The sequence below is a fragment of the Chlamydotis macqueenii genome, chromosome W (genome assembly GCF_036417535.1).
Source record: "Chlamydotis macqueenii isolate bChlMac1 chromosome W, bChlMac1.mat, whole genome shotgun sequence".
Taxonomy (NCBI): Eukaryota; Metazoa; Chordata; class Aves; order Otidiformes; family Otididae; genus Chlamydotis; species Chlamydotis macqueenii.
The window spans coordinates 4,065,687-4,079,149 of record NC_141592.1 but is presented as its reverse complement, the minus strand read 5'-3'; the positions used below and the strand labels follow the sequence as shown (position 1 = coordinate 4,079,149).

Sequence of the window (13,463 nt, the reverse complement as noted above, 5' to 3'; positions counted from 1 at the left end):
CTGACCTTGGTGTCTGCAGCCGTTCCTCTCACAAGAAAAGTTCTTCACAACAGGCTGGCAGACAACTCTCAGGATCTTTTTACATCTCATTCACATCTCATCTCCTCTCCACTTCTTGCAGCCGGGCTGGGCCGAGTCAGACCCAGTCGGCTGCCTGGTGGGAGGCCAGAGGGTGAGGCCTGCAAGGCCCACAAGGCTCGCGCCTCCCCCTCTCTGCCCCTGCTCAGCTGCTTCGCATCTTCACTACTTTTTTTTTCTGTTTTCCCCTTCTTAAGTACGTTATCGCAGAGGTGTTATGAGGGAACATTATGCTACCAATTGGCTTGGCCTTGGCCAGCAGCGGGTCCGCCCTAGGCCCGGCTGAGTCCACTGAACAAAGGGGAGCAAGTTCTAGCAGTTTCCTACAGAAGCTACCACCTTAGGCCCCCCCTCACTAAACAAAACCAGAACACTGGGGTTTCCTATTCAAACTCGCTGTGTGAGCAGTGCAGCCCATTTACTCCACGTAGCATCAGTGGCATGATGTGTAGAGGGGACCCTTCATTTGAACATCCAGCGCAGCACTGGCAGTCAGGGTGCTAGGAGGAGCTGTGCTTCCGTATCTACCACTTCCGAAGCAGGTACCCTTTTGGGTCCTTGAAATACCCACTCCTGAGGTAATCTATACCAAGAATGCATGGAGTATCTGGGCCAGTCACTATGGGGTGCTTTTGCCACTCATTCCGAGTCAGACTCATTTCAGCCTCTAATACAGTCAGATGTTGGGATCCTCCTGTCACTCCAGAAATACAAATGGGTTCTGCCCCTTTATAGCTTGATGGCATTAGGGTACACTGTGCACCAGTGTCTACTAGAGCTTTATACTCTTGTGGGTCTGATGTGCCAGGCCATCAAATCCATACAGTTGTTATGATCTGATTTCAGATGAGAGGAAGGCACCCTTGCGTTCTAGCCGACCTCAGACAAGTCAGGGAGGTTCGAGGCGGCTAGACCAACCTCTCACTGCAGGTTCCATCGCCTCGAGCGAGATTAAGACACAAATGAGGTCAAATGCCATGCAACCAAACTTAGTTTTATTATAAAAAGCTGAATGATAGTAGCGATAGGACAGAGTGAGAAGAAAAGGTGGAAATTAAGCAAGCATTTGGTATAGAGTTGTAAGAATAGTCACCACCATGGATCCGCGACATCCCGGGGGTCCAAATCTCTCAGTGTTTTGGCAGTGGTCGATTGCGTCAGTGTTTGCCTTCGGTGGTGGACAATTGCATCGGGGTTTGTCTTCGGTGGTGGACAATCACAGTGAGGGCTTGTCTCAACAGTCCTTTTATCCTCTCTCAAGGGCTGCGGATTCTGACCAGCTGCATGTATATGCTTCATGACTCTGGCCCTGCTCTTCACACCATTGTTACATAAATCACAAACCAGGCGTCTCTGTGGTCTTGCAGTCGTCCTTATCTTATCAAGTAGTTGGAGGAATTTCTCGCTTGACTAAGCAATCTTTTGAGACAGAAGTCCTACAGTTCAGTCTCTCACAACTCGGTTGTCCCTCTCCTCCACCTGGCTGGAGTCAGGGCCCCTCTAGTCCTGTTCATAGTATTTGCTACTCACTTTTTCTAAATATGAATCAGAATTCCCGTCCATAGGATCAGAGGTAAGATCAGCCCTTCTGTTCTGTGTGGGTAACTGTCCATTGGAGACTGGAGCAGCAATTTTCTAGGGCAAAAATTTATTTGCAATTTTTTTTGCCACGAAACTCACGTACATGTGTCTCCAGGGCCGAGTTAGGTTTCCCATCCCACTCCCTCATGTCCTTTCCTTGGTTACACAAGGTAAACCACAGGGTACCTCACCGTGTGTACCATCTCTCTTGAGCAGGGAAATGTTTACTCCTAATAGCTAAAATACTCGTCTGTATTGGTGGGGAGTAGGACTTATCCTCTTTTAACTGCTGGACCTCCCGAGACAGTTTCTCCACAGCCGAGACAAGGGAGGAGGAGGGAGTTTCTTTGTATTGCCAGAGCTGACTAGCCAATTCATCCATTGTTGGTCCCTCTCCATCTTTCCAATGCAGTACTGACAATGAATTGGCATGTGATGAAGGTACGCTCCGTAGAAACTTCTGCCACATGAGCCGTGTGCACTGGACTTCATCTGGATCTTTGGGTGACACCTCGCTGTCTAGGTCACTGTAAATGACTTCCAGCACAGCTAATTCCCTTAGATACTGGATATCTCTCTCCATGGTGGTCCACTTGCCTGGATGATAAGTAATATCTTCCTTGAAGGGATATCTTTACTTCATACTGGACAGTAGTCGCCTCCAGAGGCTGAGAGCTTGTGCACCTCTTCCAATCACTTTGTCGATGCCCCCTTCCCTGGAAAGAGATCCCAGCTGTTTAGCTTCCTTACCCTCTAATTCCAGGCTACTGGCCTCACTATCCCAGCATCGGAGCGGCCAGGTGACAAGGTGCTTGCCTGGACGCTGGCCGAAATATTTTCGCATATCTTGTAGCTCACTCAAGCATAGGGATTGGGTGGTTGCAGTCTTGTTTATGAGTTCCTCCTCCTCCTCTGCTCCTGATGGTCCTGGTCTTTCCTCATCCCTTACTAAATGAGCTGACTTTTGCTTCCAAGCTTTTTCGCTTCCGAGCTGACTTTTCACTTCGTCTGTACAGGGGCAACTGATACCGACACTGGTTGGTTCTCTGATTTGGCTGCAGTGCCTGTCACGGAGGCTAGAGTAGTGTCGTGGTTTTGTTAGTGAGGGGGGGCCTAAGGTGGTAGCTTCTGTAGGAAACTGCTAGAAGTCGCTCCCCTTTGTTCAGTGGACTCGGCCGGGCCTAGGGCGGACCCACTGCTGGCCAAGGCCAAGCCAATTGGTAGCAGAATGTTCTGTGATAACGCCTCTGCGATAACGTATTTAAGAAGGGGAAAACAGAAAAAAAAAAGAGAGAAGAGAAGAGAAGATGTGAAGAAGCTGAGCGGGGGCAGAGGCGCAGAGGGGGAGGCGCAGGCCTATGGGCCTTGCAGGCTTCACCCTCTGGCCTCTCGCCAGGCGGCCGACTGGGCCCGACTCGGTCCGGCCCGGCTGCAAGAAGTGGAAAGGAGATGAGAAGTGAATAAGATGTAAAAAAGATCCTGAGAGACATCTGCCAGCCTGTTGTGAGGAACAGCTGCAGATGCCAAGGTCAGTTCAGAAGGAGGGGGAGGAGTAATGCGGCTCCTGGCCAAGATTCCCCTGCAGCCTGTGGTGATGACCATGGTGGAGCGGATTGTCCCCCTGCAGTCCATGGAGGTCCACGGAGGAGCAGAGATCCACTTGGAGCCCGTGAAGGACCCCGTACCGGGGGAGGTGGATGCCTGAAGGCAGCTGTGGCCCGTGGAGGGCCCGCTGGGACAGCTGTTCTAGAGGGACTGCACCCGTGGAAGAGATGACCCACGCCGGAGCAGTTCCACGAAGGACTGCGATAACGTATTTAAGAAGGGGAAAACAGAAAAAAAAAGATAGAAGAGAAGAGAAGATGTGAAGAAGCTGAGCGGGGGCAGAGGTGCAGGGTGGGAGGTGCAGGCCTCATGGGCCTTGCAGGCCTCACCCTCTGGCCTCTTGCCAGGCGGCCGACTGGGCCCGACTCGGCCCGGCCCGGCTGCAAGAAGTGGAGAGGAGATGAACTGGATGATGTGAAGAGATTCTGAGAGGCGTCTGCCAGCCTGTTGTGGAGAACTTTTCTTGTGAGAGGAAGGGCTGCAGATGCCAAGGTCAGTTCAGAAGAAGGGGGAGGAGTAATTCGGCTCCTGCAGCCTGTGGTGATGACCATGGTAGAGCAGGTTGTCCCCCTGCAGCCCATGGCGGTCCAGGGAGGAGCAGAGATCCACTTGGAGCCCGTGAAGGACCCCACATCAGGGGAGGTGGATGCCTGAAGGCGGCTTTGGCCTGTGGAGGGCCCGCTGCAACAGCCGTTCTGGAGGGACTGCACCCCGTGGAAGAGATGACCCACGCCGGAGCAGTTTCACGAAGGACTGTGGCGTATGGGTGGGACCCCACGCTGGAGCAGGGGAGGAATGTGAGGAGTTCTTCCCCCGACCATGAAACAGCGGCATGAAACAACGTATGATGAACTGACTGCAACCCCCATTCCCTCTTCCCCCCTGTGCCGCTCAGGGGAGGGGGAAGGTAGTAGAGATAATGTTAAGCTTGGGAAGAGGGAGGGGTGGGGGGAGGTTATCTTGTTCTCTGTCTCATTATCCTGCTGTTTGTAGTAATAAATGAATAGTTTTCCCCAAGTCGAGTCTGTTTTGCCCGTGACGGTAACTTTAAGGATTTCTCCGTGTCCTTATCTCAAACCTCGAGCCGTTTTTCCTTATATTATCTCTCCCTATTCTCTCGGAGTGTGGGGGGAGTGAGAGAGAGACTGTGTAGTCTGGTCCCGATCGGGGCTGAACTACTACAAAGTGAAGGTATAAGAGTAAGGGAAAGTATCCTCCCCTGACTTCCCCATAGATTGGTTCAAAGGGAGAAAAAGGAAAAATGGTGCCTGAGGTACGGAGATGCCAGCAATGCCGAATACAAGGACCAGACTGATTTCATGACCAGTGATGTCATCATATCATAAGGCAGTATTGCCCAGTACAGTAAAATGATAATTCTGATCCATTTTTGAGAAGTGATAAACAGCACCATAGGAAATATGTGATGCAACTGAGGATTTACATAACACAACCATGCAAACACGTAGTGCAACATTGTTACCAGGGACTCTTAAATAAAAATAATGAGCACTTTTAACAACTTTAATATACTCTGGTCAGATCTGTTGTTACCTCAACCCTTCGTGCCCCACGTTCGGCACCAAAAGAACTGTGATATTTTAGCCCTGGTCACCACACAGTTCTTTGTTCACCCTCCCCCTCCACAGCGGAATGGGGGAGAGAATTGGGAAGAAAGGAAAACTCATGGGTTGAGATGAAGACAGTTTACTAGAATAGCAAAGGAAAACTACAATAGTAACAAAATATAAGGGTATTAGAAGGGTATATATAAGGGTATTAGAATATGCAAAATGAACAATGTATGTTTTCTCACCTCCCAATGTCCCAATGCCCGATACAGCCCGTCCCGAGCAGATAAGTCCCGAGCCCACAAGGCTCGCGCCTCCCCCTCTCTGCCCCAGCTCAGCTCCTTTACATCTTCACTACTTTTTTTTTTGTTTTTCCCCTTCTTAAATACATTATCGCAGAGGCGTTATCACGGAACATTCTGCTACCAATCGGCTCGGCCTTGGCCAGCAGCGGGTCTGCCCTAGGCCCGTCCGAGTCCATTGAACAAAGGGAGCAACTTCTAGCAGCTTCTTACAGAAGCTACCACCTTAGGCCCCCCCTCACTAAACAAAACCAGAACAATCTTCCAAGCTACATACTCAACAGAAACAGCTTCATGGCATCTAGAGGAAGGAAATGTTTTCAAATCTAAAATTCTTAATAGCATTAATATCAGTATCCCAGTCTTATGAATGATAAATGGAACATTAAATTGGACAGTTCTGATTACTGAAAAAAGTGCAATGGAAAAAGTGTCACAGAAAACAGTCTTATAATTCAGGTTTCATGTAATGTTTCCAATTTTGAAAGCAGAATATTTCAACTTCTGCTTCTGAAATGTACAATTAATACGGAAATAGAAGTAGGTAGATAAATATGGATAAATATTAAGCATCCAGATCTGAGAAAGGTGAGCAAAAAATCAAGTTAAACTTAGTTCTAAACTAAGCCAGAACATGCAGTCCTTTACCTTTTGACAAAAGTAAGCAAACTTGAACAGCAGGCAGTTTGAAATGTTAGTGTGCATAGAGGGAGATGTGTGAAAACATAAGTAGTGACAAACATTGTGCTTTTTATTCTAGCTAAAAATTAAAATAATTCAAAATACTGTGTTTAGTGATGCAAGTTGCCTTTAGTTTTGATGGCATACACACTTTAGTAAGTGAATCAAGGTAAAAACTACTTTTAATCTCTCCCCCAGTTTCTCAAGGGAATTTTCTGTTCTCATTCAAAAAAAATCAGCTATCTCACAGGTTGATTAAAATTAACTTTTTTTGGAACCTAAAAATAGCAGAGCAAATAATACTGTCTGGAATTAAATTAAGCAGCCTTGATCAAACAATTAACTTATTCTCTGTTAAATCAATATTTACTGATGCTAATATTGGAGCTAATTCCAGTAGTTGGAATTACAGCCCCTGAATTAGTATCTTTATTTGTAGCAATTAGACTTCTGTCTTTCCCCACTACTACTTTTCAAAGCTAGTACTTGACTGACTTGTAGAAACTGGCCTAGATGATACCTACACTACATGCTTTACACACTGCTGCTTTATAAGACTGAAGGCCCTCTCTAATGGTGTGATTCCACGGGGTTTGAAACCAGTTCAAGTGAGAGTTGCCACAATTTAGATCATAGAATCATAGAATGGTTAGGGTTGGAAGGGACCTTCAACGGTCATCTAGTCCAACCCCCCTGCAAGGAGCAGGGACATCCCTGACTAGATCAGGTTGCTCAGAGCCTCATCCAGCCTGGCCTTGAACGTTTCCAGGGATCAAATGTTGTGGAACCACAGCTTAAGACTATTTTGGCAAAACAATTTTTGATGATGTACACTGTGTCAAAAACAGAGAGAGTTCCTGCTGTTGCAATATCAGCATATTCTCTTAGGAATTTTTCTCAAGGTATTACTGCAGTGGTGCTTTTGTGGTAGCTTCAGTTCACAAAAGGTTCTTATCAACCCAGTGCTGTTCTGTCCATCCTCAACAGTACTTCCAGTAGAGTACTTAACTGTGACAAATTAGGAATGAATTTGCTCTGATGTGCTAACGTGACCAAGAATCTCTCTACAAGACCTTTATTCTCTTTTCATTTGTATAATATTCTTTGCTTCTTGGATCTGATTATGTACTTTTGGCTGTTGAGTTCTCCTTAAAAAATCTTATCTGATATACTGTCGTAGTTCAGCCCCGATCAGACCAGACTACGCAGTCTCTCTCTCACTCCCCCCACACTCCGAGAGAACAGGGAGAGAAAATATAAGGAAAAACGGCTCGAGGTTTGAGATAAGGACAGGGAGAAATCCTTAAAGTTACCGTCACGGGCAAAACAGACTCGACTTGGGGAAAACTATTCATTTATTACTACAAACAGCAGGATAATGAGACAGAGAACAAGATAACCTCCATCCACCCCTCCCTCTTCCCAAGCTTAACATTATCTCTACTACCTTCCCCCCCCGAGCGGCACAGGGGGGAAGAGGGAATGGGGGTTGCAGTCAGTTCATCATATGTTGTTTTACGCCGCTGCTTCATGGTCGGGGGAAGAACTCCTCACATTCCTCCCCTGCTCCAGCGTGGGGTCCCTCCCACGGGCCACAGTCCTTCATGGAACTGCTCCGGCGTGGGTCATCTCTTCCACGGGTGCAGTCTCTCCAGAACAGCTGTCCCAGCGGGCCCTCCACGGGCCACAGCTGCCTTCAGGCATCCACCTCCCCCGGTATGGGGTCCTTCACGGGCTCCAAGTGGATCTCTGCTCCTCCGTGGACCTCCATGGGCTGCAGGGGGACAACCTGCTCCACCATGGGCTGCACCACAGGCTGCAGGGGAATCTTGGCCAGGAGCCGCATTACTCCTCCCCCTCCTTCTGAACTCACCTTGGTGTCTGCAGCCGTTCCTCACAACAGGCTGGTAGGTGTCTCTCAGGATCTTTTTTACATCTCATTCACTTCTCATCTCCTCTCCACTTCTTGCAGCCGGGCTGGACCGAGTCGGGCCCAGTCGGCTGCCTGGCGAGAGGCCAGAGGGTGAGGCCTGCAAGGCCCATGAGGCCTGCGCCTCCCCCTCTGCGCCTCTGCCCCCGCTCAGCTTCTTCACATCTTCTCTTCTCTCTCTTTTTTTTCTGCTTTCCCATTCTTAAATACATTATCGCAGAGGCGTTATCACGAGACATTCTGCTACCAATCGGCTCGGCCTTGGCCAGCAGTGGGTCCGCCCTAGGCCTGGCCAAGTCCACTGAACAAAGGGGAGCGACTTCTAGCAGTTTCCTACAGAAGCTACCACCTTAGGCCCCCCCTCACTAAACAAAACCATGACATATACGCTTGTTCTGCTCTAAGGTTTGTATTAATATCTCAGTATTTGTTTTGGTCTTGAATTAGCTAATCGGGAATTACTTCATAATTCTCCAGATCCTGAAGGATGTTTTGGTTCTAATTTAGTATTATGCAATCCAACATATACATAATGAACATAGGTAAAAAGTAGGAGATATAACAGCAAAATTGCAGTAACAACAAATAATTAAGCCTGATAATGAAATTGCACATGCGTGCGGGGCTATGATCTTATTGGTATCACAGAGATGTGGTGGGATGGCTCCTATGACTGGAGTGTTGGAATGGAAGGACAGGCAGGGGAGATGAGGAAGGGGTGTCGCCCTCTAGGTCAGCAACCAGCTGGAGTGCACAGAGCTCTGCCTGGGGATGGATGAGGAGCTGACAGAGAGCTTATGGGTCAGGATTAGAGGGAGGGCAGGGACAGGGGACATTACAGTGGGGGTGTGCTACAGGCCATCCGACCAGGAAGACCTAGCAGATGAGGCCCTCTACAGGCAGATAGGAGCAGCCTCACAGTCACAAGCCCTGGTCCTCCTGGGGGATTTGAACCACTCCAACGTCTGTTGGAGGGACAACACAGCAGGGCATAAGCAACCCAGGAGGTTCCTGGAATGTGTGGATGACAGCTTCCTCCTGCAGGTGATAGAGGAGCCAATGAGGAGGGGTGCTATGCTGGACCTTGTTCTCACCAAAAAGGATGAGCTGGTGGGGGATGTGGAGCTCAAGGGCAGCCTTGGCTGCAGTGACCATGAGATGGTGGAGTTCAAGATCCTTAGGGCAGCAAGGAGGGCACACAGCAAGCTCTCTGCCCTGGACTTCAGGAGGGCAGACTTTGGCCTCCTCAGGGATCTGATGGGTAAAGTGGCATGGGATGCAGCCCTGGAGGGAAGAGGGGCACAGGAAAGTTGGTTGATATTCAAGGATCACCTCCTCCAAGCTCAGGAGCGATGCATCCCAATGAAGAGCAAGTCGGGCAAAAATGCCAGGAAGCCTGCATGAATGAACAAAGAGCTCCTGGACAAACTCAAACACAAAAAGGATGCCTATAGAGGGTGGAAGCAAGGACAAGTAGTCTGGCAGGAATACAGAGAGGTTTTCTGAGCAGACAGGGATCAGGTCAGGAAAGCTAAAGCCCTAATTGAATTAAATCTGGCCAGGGACATCAAGGACAACAAGAAAAGCTTCTTTAGGTACGTCAGGGATAAAAGGAAGACCAGGGAGAATGTGGACCGTCTCTAGAAGGAAATGAAAGACCTGGTTACCCGGGACATGAAGAAAGCTGAGGTACTTAATGACTTTTTTTGCCTCACTCTTCACCAGCGAGGGCTAAGCCACACCGCCTAAGTCGCAGAAGGCAAAGGCAGGGACTGGGAGAATAAAGAACCGACCACTGTAGAAGAAGAGCAGGTTTGGGACTGTCTAAGGAACCTGAAGGTCCACAAGTCCATGGGACCTGATGAGATGCATCCACGGGTCCTCAGGGAACTGGCAGATGAAGTTGACAAGCCACTGTCCATTGTATTTGAGAAGCTGTGGCACTCTGGTGAGGTTCCCATGACTGGAAAAGGGGAAAACATAACCCTCATTGTTAAAAAGGGAAACAAGGAAGACCCAGGGAACTACAGACCGGTCAGCTTCACCTCTGTGCCTGGCAAGGTCATGGAGCAGATCCTCCTGGAAGCCATGCTAAGGCAGATGGAGAGCAAGGAGGTGGTTGGTGACAGCCAACATGGCTTCACCAAGGGCAGATCGTGCCTGACCAATTTGGTGGCCTTCTATGACGGGGTGACGGCATCGGTGGACAAGGGATCACCAACTGACATCATCTACCTGGACTTGTGCAAGGCATTTGACACTGTCCCACATGACATCCTTTTCTCTAAACTGGACAGGCATGGATTTGACGGACGGACCACTCGGTGGATAGGGCATTGACTGGATGTTCACACTCAGAGAGTTGCAGTTAATGACTTGATGTCCGAGTGGAGATCAGTGAGGAGTGGTGTTCCTCAGGGGTCAATATTGGGACCGACCCTGTTCAACATCTTTGTGGGTGACATGGACAGTGGGATTGAGTGCAACCTTAGCAAGTTCACTGATGACACCAAGCTGTGTGGTGCTGTCGACATGCTGGAAGGGAGGGATGCCATCCAGAGGGACCTTGACAGGCTGGAGAGGTGGGCCCGTGCCAACCTCATGAAGTTCAACCAGGCCAAGTGCAAGGTCCTGCACCTGGGTCATGGCAATCCCAGACACAAATATAGGCTGGGCGGAGAATGGGTTTTAAGCAGCCCTGAGGAGAAGGACTTGGGAGTGCTGGTGAACGAGAAGCTCAACATGAGCCGACAATGTGCACTTGCAGCCCAGAAAGCTGAAAGAAGGTAGATTTAGATTAGATATAAGGAGGAAATTCTTTCCTGTGAGGGTGGTGAGCACTGGAATAGGCTGCCCAGTGAAATTGTGAATGCCCCATCCCTGGAAGTGTTCAAGGCCAGGTTGGATGGGGCTTTGAGTGACCTGATCCAGTGGAAGGTGCCCCTGCCCATGGCAAGGGAATTGGAACTAGATGATCTTTAACGTCCCTTCCAACCCGAACAGTTCTATGATTCTATGAACTGCAATCTAAAAATTACTGCAGGACATCAGACTAGACTACCTTAATATTCCTTTCTGACCTTCAAAATTTCTTGCATTACTGTTGAATCTACGCTTGTTAACAAAAAGCATCCTACTCCCCGATATGGGTCCATTATTAGGATTAAAAGATGGATTCTTTTCCCTTTTAAAACTAACACCATAAAGAAAATTGATGTAATGTACATTTTAGAACTGTTACTTTTGTCTATAACTTCCAAACCAGCATCACTGTAAATGGAGAAAATACTCTAGGGAATGCAAGATTATGAGGCTACTGTGTTATTTGGGAAGTTTGCTTTTCATTATTTTGTACAAAAACTAGTATGGGAAATATTGCATTTAATGGCATGACATGTAGTTGTGATCAGGAAAAAAAATAAAAAAACCTTTTTGAGATCATAGTTTGTGAACCTGAAAGTGCTTATTCTTTTCATTTATATGCGATAACTTTTTTTCAGTTACTACTAAGAAGAATGTCTGTCATTTTTTGTTGCAGTTGCAGTGGTGTTATTTAGTAGTGAATAGGACAGAAGAAAGGCCATATGACTATAACAGCTAATAAGGGTCACTCACAGAACTGTCAAGAGTCTGAATGGTGATGAGAAAGTCTGGCAAATGCTGATCTAAAAGTCAGTGATAAGAATGTTGACTTTGCAGACATCTTAATATTAAGTTTATTTTGGCTACCTATGATGTGAGGACTACTTTTAAGACAGAAAGATAGTTTTCTCCTCTGTACTACTGTCTTTATTAGCAGTCATCCAGATCTACAAGGCAGCTTCTTATTTCTTTCTATTATATATTGCGTCCAATTCTGGAGCCCCCAACATAAGAAAGACATGGACCAGTTGGAGAGGGTCCAGAGGAGGGCCATGAAGATGATCAGAGGGCTGGAGCACTTCTCCTATGAGGACAGGCTGAGAGAGTTGGGGCTGTTCAGCCTGGAGAAGAGGAGGCTCCAGGGAGACCTCATAGTGGTCTTCCAGTACCTAAAGGGGACCTACAGGAAAGACAGGGAAAAACTCTTCCGTAGAGCATGTTGCAATAGGATGAGGGATAATGGTTTTAAAATAGAAGGAGGTAGATTCAGATTAGATATTAGGAAAAAAAAAATTACAATGAGAGTGGTAGAACATTGGAACAGGTTGCCCAGAGAGGTAGTTGATGCCCCATCCCTGGAAACATTCAAGGCCAGGCTGGATGAGGCTCTGAGCAACCTGATCTAGTCAGGGATGTCCCTGCTCCTTGCAGGGGGGTTGGACTAGATGACCTTTGAAGGTCCCTTCCAACTCTAACCATTCTATGATTCTATGTATTTGAAATGAAGTACCAGTATATAGCTTTTTTAGGATATTCAATATGGATAAGCTCACACAGAATCTTTAAAAATATTTTTATTTGAAATTATTCTTATAAGAATTATTATACATTATAGCTAAATTCAGCATTTCCTAGATGCAGTCTTTTGCAGTGGTTAAGAGCTTTTTTTTTTTATAAAACTGTGTATTAGAGGGATGCAGCTTTCAGCGGGTTTTTTTGGTTTAGCGGCTTAACTTTTTACCATAATAGACCCAGATTAACACAAACACTTGGTTTAATTGCAGACTGGCAAAAGAAAAAGTTATGTATGAAAAAGAAGCAAAACAGCAAGAAGAAAAGATTGAAAAAATGAAAGCTGAAGCATGTGATGATTATGGAATTAAGAAGCAGGTAAACTATCCTAAAACTTGTTTTATAAAATTGTTCTTTGCTCCGATTTAATCATAGTCATTCTTAAATAAAAGAATCTCCTGTACCTTTTTCTAGACTCCTATTATATAAGGAGTTGTATAAATTTCACTTATTGTTCTTTTAGATCACTTTACATTCTGGAAGTTGTTAATATTTTAGATTATAAAGAACTTGGAGGCTCCAAAAGAATGTGCATGCTTTTCAGAGGATCAAATTTCTTACACTAAAGAAAATTATATAATACCAGGAGAGTTTGCTCAAAAAACCCCATTTTGGATAGAGTTAATACTTTGAGAAGTTCTTCAGGAAAAATATCTGAAGTTACATATTTTTAAAATTACTTTTAGTTAATAATTCCTAATCTGAGTAACTTTATTTAAAAATATGGTTATGGATTTTATTTTAGTAATGAAAAATAGCATTTGGGGGATGGGAAAGAATTAAATCATTTCATACTAGGAGAATAATTTTAACTTATTTTAGCTGAGGTATCAGCTAAATCAGATATGTATATACAAATAAATCCAGAGTTGAGGGAGGGATGCTTAAAAGTATTACTTACCTCTTAATGTACTACTATTCTCATTTATCTTTCTAGTTACTGTTCTGGTTTTGTTTAGTGAGGGGGGCCTAAGGTGGTAGCTTCTGTAGGAAACTGCTAGAAGTCGCTCCCCTTTGTTCAGTGAACTTGGCCGGGCCTAGGGCGGACCTGCTGCTGGCCAAGGCCGAGCCGATTGGTAGCAGAATGTTCCCTGATAACGCCTCTGCGATAACGTATTTAAGTAGGGGAAAACAGAAAAAAGAGATAAGTGAAGACACTGAGCTGGGGCAGAGAGGGGGAGGTGTGAGCCTTGTGGGCCTTGCAGGCCTCACCCTCTGGCCTCTTGCCAGGCGGCCGACTGGGCCTGACACGGCCCAGCCCGGCCACAAGAAGTGGAGAGG

The 13,463-nt window shown here is 46.7% G+C and overlaps 1 protein-coding gene across 1 annotated transcript in view; it reads left to right on the top strand.

Moving 5' to 3' along the window:
• Nucleotides 1-13,463, top strand: part of LOC147596536 (tubulin-specific chaperone A) — an 87,929-nt gene that overhangs the window by 54,584 nt on the left and 19,882 nt on the right. Inside the window, exon 2 of the mRNA XM_086769580.1 lies at nucleotides 12,395-12,500. Within this exon, the coding sequence (XP_086625706.1) occupies nucleotides 12,395-12,500 (106 nt within the window). The remainder of the gene's footprint in view (nucleotides 1-12,394; nucleotides 12,501-13,463) is intronic.